At 49.9% G+C, this 21,340-nt stretch overlaps 2 protein-coding genes and 2 long non-coding RNA genes across 6 annotated transcripts in view; 2 read left to right on the top strand and 2 right to left on the bottom strand.

Moving 5' to 3' along the window:
* The window catches only part of LOC125930178 (uncharacterized), an 8,951-nt gene extending 6,382 nt beyond the window's left edge, over positions 1 to 2,569 (bottom strand). Inside the window, exon 1 of the long non-coding RNA XR_007460101.1 lies at positions 884 to 2,569. This is a non-coding gene — a long non-coding RNA (uncharacterized LOC125930178). The remainder of the gene's footprint in view (positions 1 to 883) is intronic.
* The window catches only part of FAM180A (family with sequence similarity 180 member A), a 15,606-nt gene extending 8,981 nt beyond the window's left edge, over positions 1 to 6,625 (top strand). Inside the window, exons 3-5 of one of the 2 annotated variants that reach the window (XM_049641914.1) lie at positions 1,871 to 1,971; positions 3,470 to 3,855; positions 4,388 to 6,625. In XM_049641914.1, coding sequence (XP_049497871.1) covers positions 1,871 to 1,971; positions 3,470 to 3,814 — 446 coding nt within the window. In that variant the 3' untranslated portion in view covers positions 3,815 to 3,855; positions 4,388 to 6,625. Of the gene's footprint in view, positions 1 to 1,870; positions 1,972 to 3,469; positions 4,254 to 4,387 lie in introns of those variants that run through there. The other variant, XM_049641915.1, reaches the window with a different exon arrangement.
* On the bottom strand, positions 4,847 to 21,340 carry LOC125930176 (uncharacterized). The gene is made up of 3 exons (XR_007460099.1): positions 20,475 to 21,340; positions 17,391 to 17,544; positions 4,847 to 4,934 (listed from the first exon to the last, which is right to left on the bottom strand). It is a non-coding gene; the product is annotated as an uncharacterized LOC125930176 (long non-coding RNA).
* Positions 8,584 to 21,340, top strand: part of SLC13A4 (solute carrier family 13 member 4) — a 47,374-nt gene continuing 34,617 nt past the window's right edge. Inside the window, exons 1-3 of one of the 2 annotated variants that reach the window (XM_049641912.1) lie at positions 8,584 to 8,716; positions 8,884 to 9,085; positions 14,277 to 14,405. In XM_049641912.1, coding sequence (XP_049497869.1) covers positions 8,987 to 9,085; positions 14,277 to 14,405 — 228 coding nt within the window. In that variant the 5' untranslated portion in view covers positions 8,584 to 8,716; positions 8,884 to 8,986. Of the gene's footprint in view, positions 9,086 to 14,276; positions 14,406 to 21,340 lie in introns of both variants that reach the window. The other variant, XM_049641913.1, reaches the window with a different exon arrangement.

The raw sequence follows: 21,340 nt of genomic DNA, 5'->3' as shown, positions 1-21,340 counted from the left end.
TTTTTTAAAATATTTTTTTGTACCAGGACCCAGGCACCAATATTTTTTAAAGCCCCTTGGGTGATTCTCCCGTCCAAGTACTAACCGGGCCCGACCCTGCTTAGCTTCCGAGATCAGACGAGATCGGGCGCGTTCAGGGTGGTATGGCCGTAGACCGCCACCCACCTCCCCCGGGTGATTCTAATGTGCAGTCAAGGTTGCAAACCGGTAGAGCTGGAGATGCCTCACTCTCCTGAGCCCCACCTGAAACAACAGTTAACAGGGACAAAGGCCTTCTCAAGCCCCCAAATCCACGATTCCATGGGAAGCTGGCACTTCACTGGCAAAGAAAACAAATTTTGCTAAAATGCCGGGCCAGGAAATATTGCTCTGCAACTCCCAGGCTCCTCTCCCCCAAATCCTCTGGGGAGGCAGAGCTGGCCAGTCAGCCCCTCAAGGCCTCGTTCCACGCAGGGACTTGGTCAGCCAACAGCTGCACCTTGCACACACCCTGGAAGCCTGCCAGGCCCTGCTGGAGGTGCAGAAACACAAAACCATATGGGTCGTAGCCTGTGAGAAACACGTGGTCAAGATAAGAAGTGAGTTACGGAGGAAATGATGTCATAGCAATACTACAACCAGCCAGCTTTTTCCAGGAAGTGGGAGATTCCTACCAATGTGCTTTTCAGGAAATGTCCCCTATGTTGAAGATGTTTCATTTTTATCCCTTCCAAAAGAAAGTCTTCTAAAATGCTTACGCAGTGCCCTACTTCTTTAGCCACCGTACCCTGGGCGTCCCTGGACCCTTTCTTGATGGCCCCGGGGGCACCGTTATCAAGAAGGAGAGCGGTCACGTGTGGTTATGCAATTCGCGCACTGCGCAACTTCAGGGGGCGCCACTTACCTGGACACGGCTTGGATGTTTACGGTTGGTTCCCCAGTTTTCTGGCAGGGCACAAGCAAGTGTCTTGAAGAAGAGGGTCCCTTCTTTTATTTGCAGGCAGCAGGGTTACCAATCATTTCTGCGCGGCGCCCTGGTACAAGGTGGGGCTGTGGGGTGAACGGGGCTGTCTGCTCCTACCCAAGACCATCCGGGAGAACTGGGATTCATAACGATTACACCCATACCCTATCTTAGTCTGCCTTCTTCACCTGCCCTCTGTCAGTTCCTAATTCTGCCACCCCCTCCACCCCTCAGCTCATCCGTCTTCCTCCAGGTACCACCTCCAAATGCAGTATCTCCAAAAACATTGGCAAACCAGTGACGGCACGCCACGTGCCCCTCTCAGCCCGCCCCCAGGGGAGGCCCTGAGCTCTGCTTCACACACCCCTAGGGCCAAGTGTCAGGGGCTTGTGGCGGCTCTCTGCCTTCCCTTTGTCACCTGTGTCCAGAGTCTTGGCAGCTCGATTTCAGATGGCTGGGGAACAGCCAGAAGTCTGATCCTCTGATTAAAAGGGTTGTCAATAAATATAAACCAGCATTTCGTATTAACAAAGGGAACGGTGTTATTGGAGAACTCATTTGTTGAACTGGGGGCGGGGCGGGGGGCAGCAGGGAGGGCTGTCTGCTCGTTTCTGTTTTGTTTTATTTTGCTTTACATAAATTCCCTAAGGTATCCATATCCCTACACATCTAGTTTTTCAAAACTTTCCGGGATGATTCTGATGAGCAGCGGGTTTGAAGTCACTGGTCTGAAATAGTAACATGGGACATGCCTGGGAGCCCTCTGGGGCACACCAGAGTCACCTGTCACCTCTTCCTGCTTCACGCCCACCACCACGTGGAGTCAGTCACTTTCAAGACGGGCCGGGCCGGCCCACCTCCAGGTCACCGGTGGGGAGAAGGCCATGTGCACAAGCAGCCTCTCGAACTAACTCTTGTCTCTTGCAGCCATGCTCTTTCCTGCTGCGCATCGGCCAAAGAGATCCTCATCCATGCCCCTGAATCCCGTCCTGCAGAGCTCCCTGGAGGAAGTAGAACTGCTCTACGAGGTAGGAGGACAAGAAAGTGGTCAATTCAAGTCACGCAAAAGGCGTCGCACCTTCGCTGTGATTTTTGGCAAAGGGACCTAAGTCCCTGAAAATGAGTGGCCTCTGCTGTCATAGGGCCTGGTCTAGACTAGTTTGTGGATTCATCGAATCCTTCCCATCCCACAGTAAGGTATTCCTCATATCTCCTCCCTTTCCCACACGCCGTGACAGGGAATGATGGCATTGCAAGGGTTCGGTCCAAGCAAAATTCGAGATTTCCGAGTACCAGCACCCAAGCTGCAGAGCAGAGCCACGTTCCCCAGCAAAGGCTCAGGGGTGCTCAGGCAATGCCACCTTGATTGTCTCAGTAGAGCCGTGTCTCCAGTAACTGTATGCTTCTAACAGTCTGGGGCCACCCCGAAGGCTCTCTTCCTCTGCCTCGCTCACCTTTGCCACCAATACCCCACTCCTTCTCCAAACCACAGGCAAATCCCCCAAGGCTGCCTGGATTGGCTCAGTGGGGAAATTCCAGGATCACCATCGGCTGTGCGACCTTGCATATGCCCCCATTGCTCTCTGGGGCTGAATCTCCTCAACTGTTAAATGAGGAACCACAATGATCTCCCAAATCCCCCTCCTGCCTTGACATCCTCCCACATCCTCCACATACCAGAACTTCCGGGTTAAGAAAGAGATGGCCTAAAAAAAAAAAAAAAAAAAGAAAGAGATGGCCTGCTGCAGCCAAGCAGTTGAGCTGGGGGGAGGAGGGAGAGATTTCAGATCCTGCCACGGGGAACAAACTCGGGCACGTCTGGAAATTGGGAGTCACGTGAACAGATCTGTTCTAGAAAGATAGCAGAGAACAGCATGGAAGATGGATTAGAGCCAGGGGGAGTCAGAGACAAAGAAGAGAGTTAGAACTCTGAGTCCAAGAGGTATTTGCTACGTTCCTCATATGAGCCTGGTCCTGAGCAGGGGTTGCGTGTGGCTTACCCCACCCTACACTTGAAGAACAGGTGAGAAATGAGAACAAATCCCTGTGTCCCACTTAATTCCTCGTACAATTCTCTGCATCCTTCAGATTCAGCTTCTGATTTTAAATTACCCCAAGCCATCAGCGCATGCTTTAGACGATCTTCGGTGGGTGGGGGGGAGAAAGGGAATCGGGGGTTGGTCCAGGGCACTCATAACAGTAAGTCAGTCGCTTAAATAGGGGCATTGTACCAGCCACAGTGTTAGACGTTGTCCGTATTTGCCTTACTTATTTCTCCCAACCTCCCAGTGAAGTACTGTTACTAACCATTTCACACAGGAGGAAAATGAGGCTCAGAGAAGTTAAGTAGCTCGTCCAGGGTTACACGGCTAGTGGGAAGGTCGGAACTGGAACCCAGGTCTCTTGGATTCCAAAGCTCTTTCCTCGTCTGTCTCCCTCAATGAACACACGTGGTAACGAATACACTGATGTCCTCAGTGAAGCCTGAATGCTTCATGTCTTTCCACGTCCTGTGTCTCTCTCCAGTTCCTGCTAGCTGAACTTGACATCAGCCCTGACCTGAAGATCTCCATCAAGGACGAGGAGCTCTCCTCGTTGAGGAAAGCCTCCGACTTCCGCACCATCTGCAATGACGTGATCCCCAAGCGCATCCCGGACATCCGCCGGCTGAGCGCCAGCCTCTCCAGCCACCCTGGCATCCTCAAGAAAGAGGACTTTGAAAGGACAGCGCTGACCCTGGCCTACACGGCCTACCGCACCGCCCTGTCCCAAGGGCATCAGAAGGACATCTGGGCCCAATCCCTCCTTAGCCTCTTCCAGGCCCTGAGGCATGACTTGATGCGGTCCTCGGGCCCCAGAGTGTCTCCCTGAGAGCCCGGCCCGCGGCCACGGAGCAGGGACCAGCACACGCGGTAATCCAAACACTCTGCATTCTCTACTCCATTTACAGAGCCCTGCAACAAAGCACATGCCACCAACTCAGAGTAGCAGAGATAAAATAAGTAACCCCATGTCCTTTGCCCCTCGTAGTTCCCTGACAAGCACATCTAATTCATGTCACAGTGTGACCGGGGCTGCAAGAAAGGGCTAGCGTGGTCATTCAAGATGCCCCCAAAGGCCACCTGATTTGCCTGGTGATGCGCTTCATCACCGAGTGACTGCCATAAACACCCGAGGCCGAAGACAGAGCTAGAGGAGACGGCACAGAGGTTTGGGCATTGCGGGAAGATGGGGGGACAGAGATCAGGGCGTGAGGCCGAATGAACATCATTCCAAAGGTTCCACATAGTTAAGATACTTAAAACGAAAAGCTGGAGCTATAGCAAATAAACGCTTTGTTAGCCAAAGATCCACCTGTCAACTTTTCCAAAAGTCACCAAGAAGCATCAGCCAGAAAATCAGTAATTTTATGGCCTCTCTGTCTTGTCTCTTCTTCTCCGAAAGCGGATCTAATACAGAGGAGAAACACGACGGGGGCCCACAGAGAGGCTGCACACCGTCAGACCTCGTCTTCTGAACAGAGAAAGCACGCTGATGCAGAGAGGATCACCCTAGGAAGAGCTCCAAAACTGAGCGCCCCAAATACAAATGATTTTTTAGACAACAGAACTTACCCTTTCAAATGCCAGAACCTTCATTTTAGCAATCCTGACTTGCTGCCTTTGTTAACTGTATGTACGAAACATCTTGAGCTTCTATTTAGGATCTTTGAAACGTTCTGATGAAGGAACTGGATAAAATAACCTCTAAGATTGCTCGGCTTCCGAAAGTTCCACGATCACTGAACCAGCCGTGAGATAATCACCGGGAGGACACCGGGACCTAAGGGGTCTGCTGGACTGTTTGCGCCAAGCCCAGGAGGCCCCGGGGCTTTGCTGATTCTGTCGGGTGTGTGTCCTGCCTTCTGCACTGTGAGGCTGTAAGAGGGCGCTCCTCTTTCTTTCCAACACAACTTGCCCGTTGCAATTTGTTCTATTTTGGCTGCTACCACCTAAGGGACAAAGCAGGGAGGCTTGTCATAATTCCGTGTTAAATCGGAGCTCGTAGGCGAAGGTCTCTGCTAGAGGGAGGCACTAGGCTCTAGTACGGATTCCTCATTGGCTCTCCTGGCTTGACAGCTGGGTTTTGGAGGCTAACGTTGCAAGAGGTCTAATCTTTGAATGAGTGACATCTTATCCGGCTAAATTTGATTCTGAAATGGGTATTTAACAATTGTCATTGGATGATGCCCTAAAGTTGATCTGGACTTCTTAAAAACTTTGAATAAGTCATTGCTTCGCAGCTGCATGATCCTTTTGGAGAAATAGTAGGATGTAGGACGAAGGTATTCATCATCAGAGAAAAATACAACATGGAAAAATCCTGATGTTCTCGGGCTCCGAAGATTAATGACCGCTGGTTTCTCTGGTCCTCATTCCCTGATTACACCACCCTTTTACGGCCCTCAAATGCAGTCTCTGATATATGCTTTTGGTTCCATTTTTCCCTTTCTAATATTCCATGTTCTCTTCGGCCTGGTTTGTGTCTCTTCTGCTTTATCTTTGGGCCCAATTCTGATTATCTTTGTATCTACTTCTCCCAGTCTCTTTTGGTGGATGTATGCTCACTCTAGCTCTGTCTGCTTGCCCTCTGACGCTCACTGTCTTTCAGCCCCCTGTGGGTATCACTGTCTGACCAAAACAAAGGTCAACATACAGGGCCAGGAGTTCCCAAAAGGCCGATTAGCCTCATGGCTGCCTTCACTGTTTGTACTTTCTCTGGATGTGGGGTAGAGGAGGTTAGCAGAGGGCTCAATCCTTTCACATTGTGCAATACCCTGACATCAGTCTTGCATGCCACCCCGGGCCTCCGCCCCCGTCAGGATGGATCTGAGAGCCTTTGTTCAGTCACTGGTTAGACAGACCACCCTTGTGGTCCCTCCCTGTCATGTTCTGATATTCACGGTCACTCCCAGTGGTAGGAGATTCGTGAATGGGAGGATGGTTCCCAGGACCAGTGATAACCTGGAAGTTCATTCACCCTGCAGCAAAAATTAAAGGCACTTTTGTACTCATGAATCGGGGCACATGTTTATGTGGCAATCAAGGACCGAGGGAAAAAGAAAAGAAAAAAAAAAAAGAAACAAGAAGGGCATGACTTTTTTAGAGACAAATGAAAATTTCATTTTCAGTAATTCCATGACACTATTAAATACTATTTGGGGCTGAATACAAATTAATTGTTTCCCACAAGAAGCTTTATCACAATAACTTCATTTATGTGGAAGATCAAATATAACACTCACCAATGCCACCAAAGACCTGACTCTTTGCTCAACGAACAGTGAAATAGGACACTGGACAGAAAAAGACTGTCCCATTTTGCCTCACTGATCCCACACGGTAGCACCACATCACGACTGGATCACCTTTTGTCATAATTACGCATAGACAGAATAATTTGGGGCATGGTTTCTGTAGAGGAAATGTGCCTGTAACTTCTGGGACTAATTCTGCCATTTCTATACTGCTGGGAACTTGTAGGATCTAAAAATTCCGGAAGCTTCTTCTATCGTTGCTATCCTGGTGGCTACCTCTGGCGTCACTCAAGAGACGCTGAAAAACATCTGTATGGCTGAAGCTTCCATTGCCCTCTCATCTCGCCTTGAATCTAAAAGAGAATCGCTTCAGTGGTAAATCAGTCAGAAGGTATTTCCACCGGTGGACCGGTCTAAAATTAAACACTTGTTAAATGTCTTTACACGGCACACCTTAGTTTCCTAACCCATTTTAACGTCTCCTAATTTTTTGTGCGGTAAAAAAAAAAAGTAACATGAAATTTACCATCGGAGTTGCCTGTGTGTGCCGCACTGTAGTGTTAGCTATAGGCACAGGGTGGTGTGACAGATCTCTAGGACTTTTCAATTTGCAAAGACGACCCCTCTGGAACAGTAACTCCCCTCTCTCCTCTCGCCCTCAGTGCCTGGCAACTGCCTTTCTACTTTCTAAGAGATTGACTACTTTAGATACCTCAGAGAAGTGAAACCTGCCTTATATTTCTTAAGCATAGTATCCTGGAAAATGTTTTCTTCATCTGAAAAATGGATAGAGCCCTGAATGAGAACTACTGGTCTTACCGTGTTGCTCACCTTCCCTAATTTTATTTAACAATTATTCCTTTATGGTATAATAAAAATGTCATGATCGAGTTTACTAGGCTCAATGGAATCTTTGTTATGTCAGATTATCTCGCCAAGGAATGTGATGTGGTCGGTCCATGGGTTGAACAGTGGATATTGATCTCCACAGCGGTTATTACCCAGCCTCTTTAATATTTGCCACCCAAACATCACGCACGTGATATTGTCATTCTGAGTTACAAAATCATCACAAGAGTGAGGCCCAAATGCAGTATATACGGTAGCCAGTCTCTAACGTGCATTGAAAGAGATGGGTCATCATAGCCCATCCTACGATGGCAAGATAACCTCAGAGGGAGCCTGGACTGTCCACAATTACACCTGCCTTGGAAGTCAAGAAGAACTGGTTTTCTGGGGCCACTTCTCCAATCACTTTACATTTAGCCTGGGGATCATTTCCAACAGGTACAGGTGCTGACCATAGAATGCCATTCCTGAATTCTGTGAATTCAGGAAAACATGGGTGACCTGAGCCACGTGTCCATTCTGAGAAAAGAGGCTGACAGCTTCTCCTGATCTCTAAGCAGCAGAAATTCCAGAGGGCAACAGCTGCTAGGGCCCTGACCCTGAACTTGTCAACTTCTTCCCTGCCCTCCCACCTCCTTCCTCCTTGCATACCAGCCAAAGGTAGCTTTCTGCTTCAGTTTTTTTGGTAAAGAGCCTCAAAGAGGAGCATTTGAGCACCTACTCCGGCCAGAAAGACCACTGACATCTGGGCACCGAGGGCCTTGGAAATGAGACCGTCATCTAGACTTATCCAGAGAGGTTGCTACCCTTCCCATTCTCCCTAAAAAGATCTGCGGTCTTTCTTAGAGGCTAACACCCTCTGCTGGTCCAGATGATTCGTACTCACTCAGATGCTGAAGCAAATGATCTTTGTCACCAGGGATATCTGAAAGGCGTAATATTGTACACTCTGGGGGCCAACTTCCCCCCGAATGATTATTTCATTTTCTCCCTGCCACCGAACACATCTTCCTAAGGACCAGGTTAGTAAGTGGCTCTCCCAGGGACAGCTCTGCATAAGTAGGATGGTGTTTACGACGATGATCGTCACTCCAGCCCCTAGGACGTTTGAGAAACAAAAATAAGCTTTGCAAGTTGCCTATAGCTTCTGCGGACTCAGCAGGCCCCTGCTGGGACCAATCAAGAGCTGCCTTTGGAAGAGATCCGGCCTCATTCTTTCCAAAGTACCGATTGGCTTTGAGGAATGGGCGGGGCTGCTGCCTCCTGTCCGGCTTCCCATAGGTGAAGGAAAGTTAAGGTGGGCCCCCAGCGAGATTTTTGTCCCGGGTCGACGAGGACAGTCCTGGGGATTTTTTTTTTTCCCCTGCTTTGGAGGCCCCGGGCTCAAGGCAAATTATAAGTGGGAAACCAATTGAAAGGAAAGAAATTTGAACCGAGTTAAGGTGCCAGAAAGAGAAGCAGCCCTATCTGAAGTCTGCATCTGCCGCTGACAAACTTGGGGGGGGGGGGGGCTGTGTTAAGGGAAGGGGGTTCAGCAAGCACAGGTAGAGGAGAGGCCGGTACTGCCCCAACAGGCCATCAGAGAGCGGCAAAATGATGGAGGGCACTAGAAAGAAGTCACTCTAGAGGTAACCGCACGAAGGGGGACCCGCTATGCCTCGGCTCACGATCCTTTCCCGCTCCCTTTCTGCTGGGCGCAAAACCATGCTCACCAATCCCACCTAAACAAGGAGGCAAGGAGCCCAGCCTTTTGTGCAAACGGGAGCTGTAACTGCCCTCCTTTTCTGCCCCCAAGACAAGAGAGGACTCTTGGAAGCCGAGAAGGCTTTGAGAAGTCCTTTCCGGACTGAGCCGTCGCCGGAGGCCCCTGGCGGCCCGCCCGCGCACAGAGGTCCACGATGGGCCTGCTCCAGGGCCTTCTCCGGGCGAGAAAGCTGCTGCTCGTTATCTTCGTGCCGCTGCTGCTGCTGCCTCTGCCCATGCTCCACCCCAGCAGCGTGAGTACCGCCTGTCCCCGCCTGTCCCCTCCGGTCCCTGCGGGGCCGGGCCTCGGGTGCCAGGGCGGGGACGGCGAGGGATGGGGTGCGATGCGTCTCTCGACAGGGTTTTCTCCGGGGCTCAAGGCCTGCACGTGCCTTTCTGGGGTAGGCTCAGATGCTTTCTTCCCCCAAACTGCCACTTCTGTCCCTCTACCCCGTTCCCAGGGCCCCAGCCGCGTGGCCCCCTGCCAGGGGGGAGTCTGGAAGGGCGGCTGGACCGACTGATGGGTGCTACACCATCCCTGGATCGCCCGAACTGGCCACGGGACGCGCGCAGTGTCCATACGGAGAAGGACACGCTGCTGGGCCAGCGTTTGTCCGGGGTCACATGGGACCATCTTCCTGTGAGGGAGCTGGAGAGAGGGAGACCTCCCAGGAAGGACCCTGAGGGGGTGGGGGGTGGGGGCAATGGGCAGGCAGGGGACTGCCCTTCGGGACTGGGACTGGGGTGTCTCTGTGGAGACCCTCTGCCCCACCCACCATCTGTGGACCGGCCATGCCAGCTTCTGATAACCATGCTTTGAAATGCAATCGCTCAAGTTCCCTCTGAACTTCACATTCAAAGCAGAGCTTGGCATATTGCCCCAGTCCCCAGCGCATGGCCCTTTGATTATTTGTATCCGCTGTGTTTTCTCTGTGCTCTTGAAGGGGGGGCATTCAATGACGCCATAAAAAAGAAATAAGGAAGCCCCCAACTCTAGCCCATGACCTGATTTTTGACAGGGTCTGCACGAACAGAGATACCAAAAGCTCGGGCTCTGCCTTTGGCTTGCTTTTCAGACCACTGTTGGCCTCCCTTTCCCTTTCTGTCTCCCTCCTCCTCCTCCCCCTCCTCTCAGGGTCTCTACCCCTCCTCTGGCTGCCACTACCCTTAAAACTTCAGGAAAAATAAGCTAAGAGAGGTTAATCATGTTTGTGGGAGGGGGAGAGATTTTCCAGGCAGCTCCCTGAGTAACTTGGTAACCGACATTGAGTTATAAAGTTAAATAGAGGGGATTAGAATGGCTCGTCTTAAAAACAAACTGGCTTAAATCTTTACTAGAATAAATACCCCAGAGTGCCAAGGAGACGCTGATTAACAGCAGGCTGGGATTAGCAGACAGTGATTGCTGCTGACAGTTTTCCTGGGCTTACACCAGTCAATTCTCTGATCTGTCCAAATGGGTTGGTTTTTTCTTTCTTCCTTTCTTTCTTTCTTTCTTTCTTCCCTTCTTTGTTTTTCTTCTTGGTTTGTTGTTGTTGTTTTTTTACTCAATGTCAGATTGCATTTAAGGGAATGTTAACCAAAGACATGTCGCCCTCTTCTCCATGGAAGTATCAGGCACCTCTGTGGCCCCGAGTCAGCCCTGTGTTTGGAGACCACGAGTCTAGGGTGTGGTGTTGCCTCCATTTCATTCTGGGGCCCTGGCTTTGAGCTTCTGAGTCACCAATGGCAGTAAGAAGCATCCACAAGAAGAAAAAAGTAACCCGTTATTGAAGCAAGCAAAATAATAAATTCGAAGGAAGACAGGTGTTATCTTAAAGAGGAAAGAAAAGGAAGGGCAGCTGGGCCTCTGCTCTGTTTGGATCTGTAAAGATTCTTCGAAGAGATTTTTAAAGCTGGACTTACTGAGACCAAGAGACGTTGCCCTTTCTTGACCTTGCCCTTCTGTCACCTTAGAACAGGGTTTCTCGACAGCCACACTAGTGACAGTTGGGGGCCAGATAATTCTCTGTTGTGGGGAGGGCTGTCCTGCGACTGTAGGGAGTTCAGCAGCACCCCTGGTCTTTACCCATTAGAGGCTAGCAGCACACACTGCCAACCCCATGATGGCCAAAAATGCTTCCAGATATTACCAATGCCCCTGGGGCGGGGTACAGAATCACCTCCTGCTGAGAACAAGTGCCTTTTAAGAAAGGTAACATAACACTCCCTCAGGCACCTGGGTTAGCGGAGGGTGGATATTTTGACTACCTCGGGACAGCCAGATGGAGCCTGGGGTGGTCCATGCCTTTCAGGCGTAGCTTTCTTGCCATCTACCCAGTTTGCCCTGCAGAGACGATTTCTCCGTGTGTCACAGTGTCAACAAGGGCTCTGCTCCTCTTCTACGATGACATAAAAGCACCTTGAGGTCACCGGGACAAGCCAACACGTAGAACGTCTCTGACCCATTCTTACTCCTGTGCATTAAACTTTTAGATTCTGATATTTAATCCTCAGGATTCCTAAATGGACCTGTTTGCCCTGGGCGGGAGCTGAGAGGAGTGACCCGGCCAGGAGCTCCTGGCCTGCTGTTCTGATGATTCTTCAAAGTGCCAAGCCACAGCTACGTTTTAGGAAGGATTAGAAGGACCTTCCCCTTTTTCCTGACCAGCTCTCTAAAACCAGGGGCCCAGACTCAGTTTACCATGTTACAGAAGAGGAGGGGACGGGGGGGGGGGGTCGTCCATAAATTAGCCCCGCTTCAGTGTCCCTGGTGGGATAAAAGTTACACCCAAGCCCCAGCTTAATTGCAGAAAGGCGTCACAGCCATCTATGACAGCAAAGAAGACCTCAAGCCCCTTCCAGTGAAGTCTGAATGGCACATCACTGAGGTGATCGGGCAGCATGGAAAAGGAACAGATGCACGCATCAGTTGGTAGCAGAGTCAGGAAACTTCCAATGTGGGTAAAGCCACTTTTGAGCTTTTGAGCTTCCTCCTTTATTTATAAAAGGCAGCAAAACAGAGCTGGCAACACTCTCCTTTAAAGGCACTGCCTGCATACTCATCCGCCCCTACATACCTGCTGACTAGCGACAGTGATAAGGGACCTAGCGTTTCCAGAATATTCTCTCCGATAGATAAGAGAAACCTGATAGCCAACAGAGGAACCCAGTTCAGTTCAACCAATATTAATTGAGCCACCTGCCAGACCTTGGCCAGATGTGGGGTCCCAGGAGTCCTATAATCAAACCTCACAAGATTTGGGGGGTTATCTAAATATAAGCTTACCCACTGAACTTTGAGAAGGTTCAGAAGGAGCAAAAGGAAGTTTATGTAAATTCCATGGGTGAAATGGGCAAGAAATATGGAAAGGCCAATCGGAGGCCCTCTCTTGGCCATTCTTCTGCTCTAAGGAAAGTCCAGGGAAAAAAGGATGATGGTAGGTTATCCTGTTCTTTATAATGCTGGATGAAGGGGCGCCTGGGTGACTCAGTCGGTTAAGCATCTGACTCTTGATTTCAGCTCAGGTCTTGATCTCAGGGCCGTGGGTTTGGGCTCTGTACTGGGCGTGGAGCCTACTTAAAAAAAAATGCTGGATGAAAAAGGCTTGCTGACTTCCTCCAAGCCAACCCATCCTAATTCCTAAATTTACCTTGGCTTACCCAAATCTTCCTAATTCAAACTAAAATGGTGCCTGGTAGAGAGTTTTTTCTCTATAATTCTTTCTCTCGGTCTGTCACCCCTTCCCACTGCAGCCCCTTCCCTCCCTAACTTAATTTGTGGCTCTGTTATGACAAGAAAAACCAAAAGTTCTCAGTGAGGGACAGATATTCTGTCCCATCGTTAGGGCCCCCTTTATCTTCAGCTGAGTTACGGCAGAACTGCCATTCCGTTTCTCAGAAAAGAGATGGAAATAAGTGGGCCCAAGTAGGGTAAAGGGCTTCTTTGGGTAGTTTTGTTTCTGCAACAAAGTTGGTATTTCTCTAAATTGCATTATTTTCCAATGGCGCCTCCCCCCCCCCACCCCCCTTACTGATTCTGTTGTCTTATCAGTGACTTCCAAAAGTTTTAACTTCTCTCTGATCTTTTGGCCCCAGAGGAAATCTCAGTGGGAGCTACAGTCAACAATTATTGGGCCCAGTTCCCATTCTCAAACCCCAAGGCAGTAATCCATGCATATCAGGAGGGAGCAAGGTCCCATTCTTCCAAGCTGGGTTAATCACTCCTGACGCCCCTCACTGATCATGGCGACCTTTTGTAACTTTTGTGCAAGAGTTTGAGGAGGCTTGTTCTGAACCCAAGGGAGAGATAAACAGAACAAGATTTGTCAGGTTTCTTGATCACCAGCCAGCCTCAGGGTAGGTCAGACCTGAGCCCAGATGGTTTAGAACTACGTATAAATTGAGGAACCCACAGCCAGCTTGCACCTTCTATACAGTGGCCCTCCAGGTCTGTTGTTAGGGCCCTTGGATAGTGACGTCTCCCAAGAGTAAGCCAGTGACCTTTCTCGGCACCATTAATCAGAATCATCCCGAGCAGCTAGAATTACCAGAGGCTGAGATTAAGGAGGGCTGATTGTTGATAACAATGTTGTGCCTTTTTATTCCGTGCACACCAGTGTGGTATAGCCAGCAAAGGGAGGAGGTTGGGGAAAACTCTCGTAAATTTCCAGCCCTTCCCTTCCAGGTAGACAGCACTTTTTATCCCCTGTGTCCCATGGATGTCTCCCTGGGCATCAGGCAGGTGGAATGAAGTCCCAGGGCAATGAGAACCAGATAATGGTGAGGGAGATGGTTCTCACCCCGGGACAAATTTCCCCACTCCCACCCCGAGGGATATTTAGCAATATCTAAAGACATTGGTTGTCACGATGGGGAGGTGCTACTGACATCTAGTGGGTATAGGCCAGGGATGCTAAACATCTTAATGCACAGGACAGCCCCCCACAGCAAGGAATTATCCAGCCCCAAAGAGGGCCAGTCTCAGAGCTCACATCTGAATTGGTTACACAAATTGATCCCTACTTTCAACTATCCCGAGAACATCTGCGCCCCGTCAACTCGACACCAAAATATCATGCTCCGTGTTAAAGCTATGAACTCCAACTTGAGAGCGGATGATCTCGGGTCTGAGCACTGCAGTTAATTGGGGTCCCCACCCTGCACAGTTTCAAGAACGAGCAGAGCTGGGACATGGTCAGTCTGGTGGCCACCCTGCTGCAAACCACGTGCCAGGCACCGGTCCCCCCAAGGAGCAGCCATTACTTCACACGTCAAAGCGTGGGCCCTGCCACGTGTCCACCAGAGGCCAGCTTTGCACACACACACACACCCCCCACCCATGGCTGTGTCCTCGTGCCCATCTTCGACTCTGGGTACCAGCTGCCTCTGCCCCCGGGTCTCATTTGGATTCTCAGGGGCCGTGGCTGTCCCTGTGGCTAACCGCCCACTCCCCTTCCCTTCCAGGAGGCCGCGTGTGCTTATGTGTTGATCGTGACTGCTGTGTACTGGGTGTCTGAGGCGGTGCCCCTCGGAGCTGCAGCCCTGGTGCCTGCCTTCCTTTACCCATTCTTCGGAGTCCTCCGATCCAGTGAGGTGAGACCGCTTGTGGCCCAGCCCCCTGCTCGGGTCCCCACCGGGCCAGTGAAAGTGGGCTCAGGGTGAAAGGAGAGCCACAAAGGACTTGAGGAGGGGGCTTTTTTTCACCCTCTGGCACACTCTCTTAGCACTAAGCCTTTACACCTGCTACTCCAGGTTCCTCGCCCATGACCTTCGTCTCCTTCAAACTGTCTCTTCCAGGAAGCCTTACTTGATCAGTCACATCCAACTGCTCCTGCAGTCTGAAACCCTCTAGGAACTGTGGGATTGGTACATGCAAGTAACTTGGGGTCGACCTTTGTCAGTCTTTGGTATGCCCACTTAAAGCATAAGCACTCAAAGGCAGGAATCAGTGTCCCAGGTCTTTGGAACCTTATTATAAACCTGAGCCCATATACAGTAGGTGCTCAATAAATGTTTGTTGACAGAGAAACTTACCATGTTTTCCTGAGTCCTGACAATGTTTTCATCTACTTCCCTTCAAAAGAAAGAAAGAAAGAAAGAAAGAAAGAAAGAAAGAAAATTCAATTCCTTCTTCCCCAACTCAAGATTACTGCATATTCTTTCCTTGACTGCTGTCTACCTAGAACCTGCCTTCTCTGTCCACTCTCTCTCTCTCTCTATCGCCTTCTTTAAAGCTCAAACAGAAATTGTCAATCAAGCCCAGGTTGTGGTCAGCTTTCAGGGCAAACACTCACACCTACCACAAGTGGGAAAGAAGAAACACACAACCAGAAGCCAGAAGCAACAGGAAAGATGGTCCTCATTCAGTAACACCTGGTCTATCTAGACTCTCGTCATAGCACCTGGTCTCTGATTCGAGTTCCCAGTAAAGATTGAAAGGCAGAGACTAAGGACAGAGGCACAGAAGAAAGATGAAAAGGAATTCATGTCTGCTGGTCTACTAGGAACCAGGAACTATACTGGAAGTAATATATAGGTTATGCAGTACCCCTGAGATCTCTCTACAAGTGGGTGTTAATATTCCCACTCTACAGACGAGGAAAGAGGCTCGGTGAGTTAAGACACTCACTCAAGATCACAAAGTAGGAAGTAGCAGAACTGGATTTCAACTCTTATCTATTAGGTTAAAAGTCTATATTCTAGCTTGCTATGCCAGAAGGAAGACGTTCCATAAAGTAGCTTCGTGGTGAGTTATTACTAAGAACTCTGCATCTCTTTTCCTGTGTGATGTGAGGAAGAAATAATGAAGCTGGGCCTATGGGATGCCTTAACCATGAAAAACAGAACTTTTTTGAAAGTCCAAAGCTAGAATTAGGCGACCCTCTAACTGTTGTACTTGACTTCATCTGAATAGTTTGTCTTTCTACCAGATGGACTCAACTGGCCAGTTGTTTGCTTGTTTGTTTGTTTGTTTGTTTGTGTTTGGGGTGTTTTGGGTTTTAGTTTTGGTTGTTTCTTTGTTTTATTCTGTATCGTTTCAGTTTTGAGGTGAGAGGGTTAGTGGCAATGAGTAGCCATAGTAGCTTTACGTGTTCCAAAGAGGATAGGATCCCCTAACCATCAGCAGTGCTTTTATGCCTGGAGATGGGTAGAACACCAACATCCTGGGACCCATATAAAAGCTAGCCTGTGACCCGAATCATCAGGGGGTTGCTCCAATGTGTCCCCTTCCTTTGTGGAAAAAAGAAGAGGTAGTTTGGTCTGTGTGCACGCCTAAAAGAACAACCAACCTTAATGTTTATGTATTTTTGAGAGAGAGACACAGAGTGCGAGCAGGGGAGGGGCAGACACACACACACACACACACACACACACACACACACACACACACATACACACACAGATTCTGAATCAGGCTCCAGGTTCTGAGCTGTCAGCACAGGGCCCAACCCGGGGCTCGAACTCACAAACTGCAAGATGGCGACCTGAGCTACAGTCGGACGCTCAACCGAATGAGCCACCCGAGTTCCCCAAGAACAACCAACCTTAAATACGACTTTTCTGAAGAAAAGTGCCTAAGCTTATTCTGCACGTTTCTCTTTAAAAGGGAGAAGCCAAAAGCCAATGAGTCAGGGAATGAAAACAGAAGGCAGAGAAAAGAGTGACGTTGTTGAAAAAATTGAACTTTAACATTCAGAGTGAGCTAACTATTAATTAAAAGATTTCTATCTTTGTATTTCAGGGCGAGCAGCCTCAAAGCCAACAGCTTGCTTTAGCCTTGAAGTAGATGGTGTCCCTATTTCTCCAAGGGCTGCCCGAAGCAGGAAGCCTCAAACATGTTGCTAGGCAACCGGTCATCCAAGGGCCCGCCCCTTGGCACAGCCAGGCAGGCCAAACCTATGAGGCTGTTGAGTCAGTGGTTTGAAGGATAACGTGACTTTGTGAGGAGAAAAGCAAGACTGTCTGGTGAAGGATTAGGCATTGTCATTGCTGGGGCTGGAGATGGAAAACACTGGGGGAGCCACAGGGCAAGTCTTAGCATTTGAGGTGAAAGATCCTACCCCATCTGTCTGATAAAGTGGCAATGGCTGGCGATGACATTTAACAGTTGGGTTACAGGAAGCAACTTAAGCCAGACAGAGTCTGTTGGGCTGGCTTTTTCAACTCAGATCAGAGGAAAATGCCGCTAAGCGGGGGACATGGCTTATGACCCTTTGTGAGTCACCTAACTTTGCAGATAGAGACCTATTCCAAACACCTAATCCACAACCAGCAGCCACACCCCTCCGCCAGCATGCGCCCTGGCTCCCCGGGAAGAGGCAGGCTGGGGATCTTCAGGAGTCCCCTCTGCAGACAAATCACCTACTTGTCCCTCCCCAAGCCCACTTGCGCTTGCCTAGCCCCTTGCCTTGACTCAGTCCTCTCCAATTCCTTCCACCTTTAAAATCCTGCCCAATCACCCTCTATAGTGAAGCCTTTCCAAAGACCTCAGCTGCAAGTGTTGCTTTTTTCCCTTGGAGCCTGTGTGATGTCTTTACCCTTTAAATGGTACATCAGATACACCTGATATGAACTTACCATAGACATGTCCTCTCTCCACGAAGATTCGCAGCCCCTAGGATTGGTGGTGTCTGTGGCCTGGATGCAGTGTGGTCTATACTTGCTCTGACCCTCAGTTAATGGTTCTTAGTTGCAAGGTCTCTTGCTGGTGTGGCAACAGTGTCCCCTTCACCTGAAGGAAGGCATGTGGATAGGATCAGTATGACTCTGGGACCATGGCTTTTGTCCCTCATGTCATTCACTCAACATTCAGAAAAATAATTTCTGAGTTCTCTGTCTACCATGTGCGATGTGGGATGTTACGGGTACCCTGAAGGTGACAAAAATGAAACACATAATTTCTGCCCTCTTGAATGTCGCACCTGATGCTTCTGAGTTTCCTAATGTCCTCTTGGATGTAGGCATACAAATGGTTAATTTGCATGATGATTTATTGGTCAGCAGGTGTTAAGAGTTTGTGGGGTGCAAAACTCAGACTTCCGTCTCTCAGTCTTGCTGAAAAGAGATAGAAAATGATAGAAATGGCTCCTGACCTTGAGAAGTTTCTATTCGAACAGAGAGAAGGCACAAACCAAATTGGAAAACACTGAAGACCCGTGCGATAATGCCTCGTTTGCTGGCCTTGCAGAGGCTTCACACAATCCCCCGAGAGGGAATGTTCTAGATAAATGAAATTTATTCCACCAAGTGCCCAACCTTTCTATTGGCCACTTTTTGACCGAGGCCTTTTCTAGAAGGCTTTATCATTTCCGTAGCCTTTTAAACAGAAGCTGTTGAATACAAATTAACTTTTTCTTTGGAACCTTCAAATTTTCTAGGGGAAAAAAAAATTTCTCAATCAAAGGAGCCAGTGTGGGCTGGATGATAACACAGTTGAGTAACTTGAGTGCTGGCTGAACAGCTGAACCTAAAGAATCTTGAGTAACATAATGGCAGCGGACCGGAGAGAGAGCTCAAATGGAAATATAAAAGGCACGTTATCAGATCTGCCAATGACTCCAAGCTGTATGGGCCAACTCATGTACGATGACAAAATCAATGTTGACAGGATGAGACAATGGCCTGGAACTGACAGAATGAAGTTTAATAGGGATAAACGTTAACAGTTTGTGTGAAAAGGACCCTTGGCTTTTAGTTGAGTACAGATTCAGTACGAATCATCTGTCCACGGGGGTTGCCAAAATTTTGAGCATTTACCATACGCTGGGCGCTATGGGAGGTCCTCTACATGCACTGCATCACTTAATCCTCTGTAAAGTGGCTATTATTTTTATCTTTACAGAGGAGTTCAGAAATTGAAGTTCAGAGAGGTTGAGTAACTTGCTAAGGAGCAGAGCCAGGACTCGAACCCAGGAGTGTTTATGATCCCAGAACTTGCACTCTTAACCACTGGCCAACACATACTGAAACCTGCTGAGTGAATACACATATGGGTCCAGAGCATCAGATTCTAGATAAGGAGCTCATGCGGTGGTGGGTAGCCCAGATGTCAAAAATCTAGAATGTGAGTCACATGAGGAAAGAGAAGGCTCCAGAGAGATGTGATTTCTGGCTTCTGCAGCTCAACGCACTAGGCTCAAAGGGTCAAACCAGTCCAAAGAGTCCAAGCACCATAAGAGAGACCCACCCTGTCTGAGGGAAGGTGCTGAAATGGGCTGCCACGTGGTGTCTGGGTGTTCCCGTCCCCGGGCATGCAAGCCAGGTGACCACGTCGGCGACATTAGAGGTAGATTGGGAGAGGGGTTGGGCTCACAGCGCCCTTTGACTCTGAGACTCTATGATCTTCTTGTTAGCATCCTGCCACTACTTTAGAGCTCAGTCCTGGATTTTAGGTTTGTTCTTTATTTTACCTCCATCGTGACTCTCGCTTCTATCGTTATATCTGCCATGGAAATCCTCTAAGCCCTTCTAATGTGTTGCCATAGCCCAGGAAAGTACCGGGGTCGATCAACCTAGCTAGGATTTACTGTTTCTAGGAGGATGGGAGCGAGAGGGCCCTCTGGGGCACTAAAAGGCAGGGTTTGAATGATCAGGCTTGGTACAGCCTCCGGAGTGCCCAGGGCCAGGAACTACTTCCAGTAGAGATGACACCTGCTTTCTATCTCTCCCCTTCCCAACACACACACTCACAGTCACCCTCTGCTGTCTCCGCGGCCCTGCACCGCGGGGCCACATTTCACATTCTAGCTCCTGCCAGGGCGGGAGAGACAGCAAGGCAGCTCCAGCTGGGAAAACAAAAGGGCCTCTGCAGCCACCTGACACTTGAGTTCAATGTCATGAATCTGCTTCCCTGTTTGTTCCTGATCTTTCTGACCTGCCAGATTCCTGACCGTCACCTAGACCCTGGCTCTCTTTGTTTGTTTAAACGGGGGGTGGGGGTGCATTTCATATACCATTCTCCTCTCTGCCTTTCTGGCCTCTGCTCGAGAGGGAAGCTGACCCCGCCTCCACGCAGGCCTGTGGGGATGTAAGCTGAGCATCGGGGCCGGCCACCTGCCTGATCCCAAGCTACCCATCACCCACAGCCATCCAGACACAGGCCAGTGCTGAGTTTCCACTCCCACACCTTAGGTGGAGCCTGGAACCATGAACCTACAGATGCTGCAGCCTTTCGAGGCCAAGTTAATGTTTCTGTGGGAAGAGCTACTCCCTACATGTGAGCCAGCCCCTTTGCCTCTGGAGTCAGAGCCCAGTCCCCTGCCTTGGTTTCCTCCACTGGGGGCAGTTCAGAAGGTCCCAGAGAAGAAACTGGGGGTGCTTTATGAGTCGGCATCGCCGGGAGCTAAGCCAACCTCTGGGCCAGGTCAACACTCCTCGGAATCTCTCCGCTTTAGACTTCTCTAGGGTAGGGTTTGCAAAGAATGTTTTTCTAGCAACAAGACCTTTTCTTTAAACCACATCTTAGGAGACTCAGTACATAAAACAGATGGAAGAGGAAATCCTACTCAAATTGGGCACGGAGGCCCAGAGCCCTGGTTGCTTGGGTCCTTCTTCCCACAAGCCTCCTGAAATTTCAGAGGCAGTGAGCGTGGTTTGAAAACCTCCGTCCTTGGGGAGTGCAATTAGGTGATTAGGAGGGTGTTGGAACCCACACAGACTTACCCAGCAGAAACAGCATTCCTTTCCCCAGGGAAAGGCCGGGAGTCGGCCACGCTGGATTTGGCTGCATCGCTGGGGCAGTGGCTGGAATAAAGAAGCGAGGGCTCCAGCTCTGGCTGGGGACTCAGCTCAGTGCGGAGGGGACGCAGACCCAGGCGTACCCTCCGGGGACTCTAAAAGATTTCACTGCAAAATCGTTCAGATGTCCAAAAGAGCCTCAAACGAAGTCCGTTGCCAGAGAGGCCACCACTAGTCTCCCGAAGGGTGGCCACCTTCCTGGACCACTTGTAGAGCTACCCCCAGCTGACCCCCAGAGCGCTGATTGTCCGCATTTCCGGGGCACCCTGCCTGTGCCACGGGGGGGGGGGGGGGGGGGGGGGGGGGGCCTCATCAGACGCAGTCACACCCACCACACCTCCTGCCGTCTCTGCTGCCGCCTGAGTAAGGAGAGGAAAGGGTCAGGATCCAAGCTGGGAGTAAGGGAGAACGGAGTTTGTGAATCCAGTTTTGTCACTAACCAGTCTCGAGCAACTCTCCTAACTTCCGCAAACTGCCATTTACTCATCTGAAAACGAGGGGAATAGAAATAGCGACCTCACAGGGAGCTCTGAGGATTTTCGACGCTCTTGAGCGGGCAAGTGCCCCCACAGCGCCCCCCGGCGGGAAGGCAGGAAGGATGGGCCGCTCTGGGGCCTCCCCTCCAGGGGATGGCCCCAGGGAGGCAGGCTCACCTTCCTCGGGAGAAGGGCACCCAGCTGACGCTGCTGTACCGAGTTCCCTCCTCCAAAGTCTAGGAATAGAGCCACACACACCCTTCCCCTTTATAAAAACTGTTTGAAACATTTTTTAAAGCTTATTTATTTATTTTG

Source organism: Panthera uncia, chromosome A2 (genome assembly GCF_023721935.1).
Source record: "Panthera uncia isolate 11264 chromosome A2, Puncia_PCG_1.0, whole genome shotgun sequence".
NCBI lineage: Eukaryota > Metazoa > Chordata > Mammalia > Carnivora > Felidae > Panthera > Panthera uncia.
Note: the sequence above shows the minus strand (reverse complement) of the source record. Positions and strands in the feature narration are given on the sequence as shown.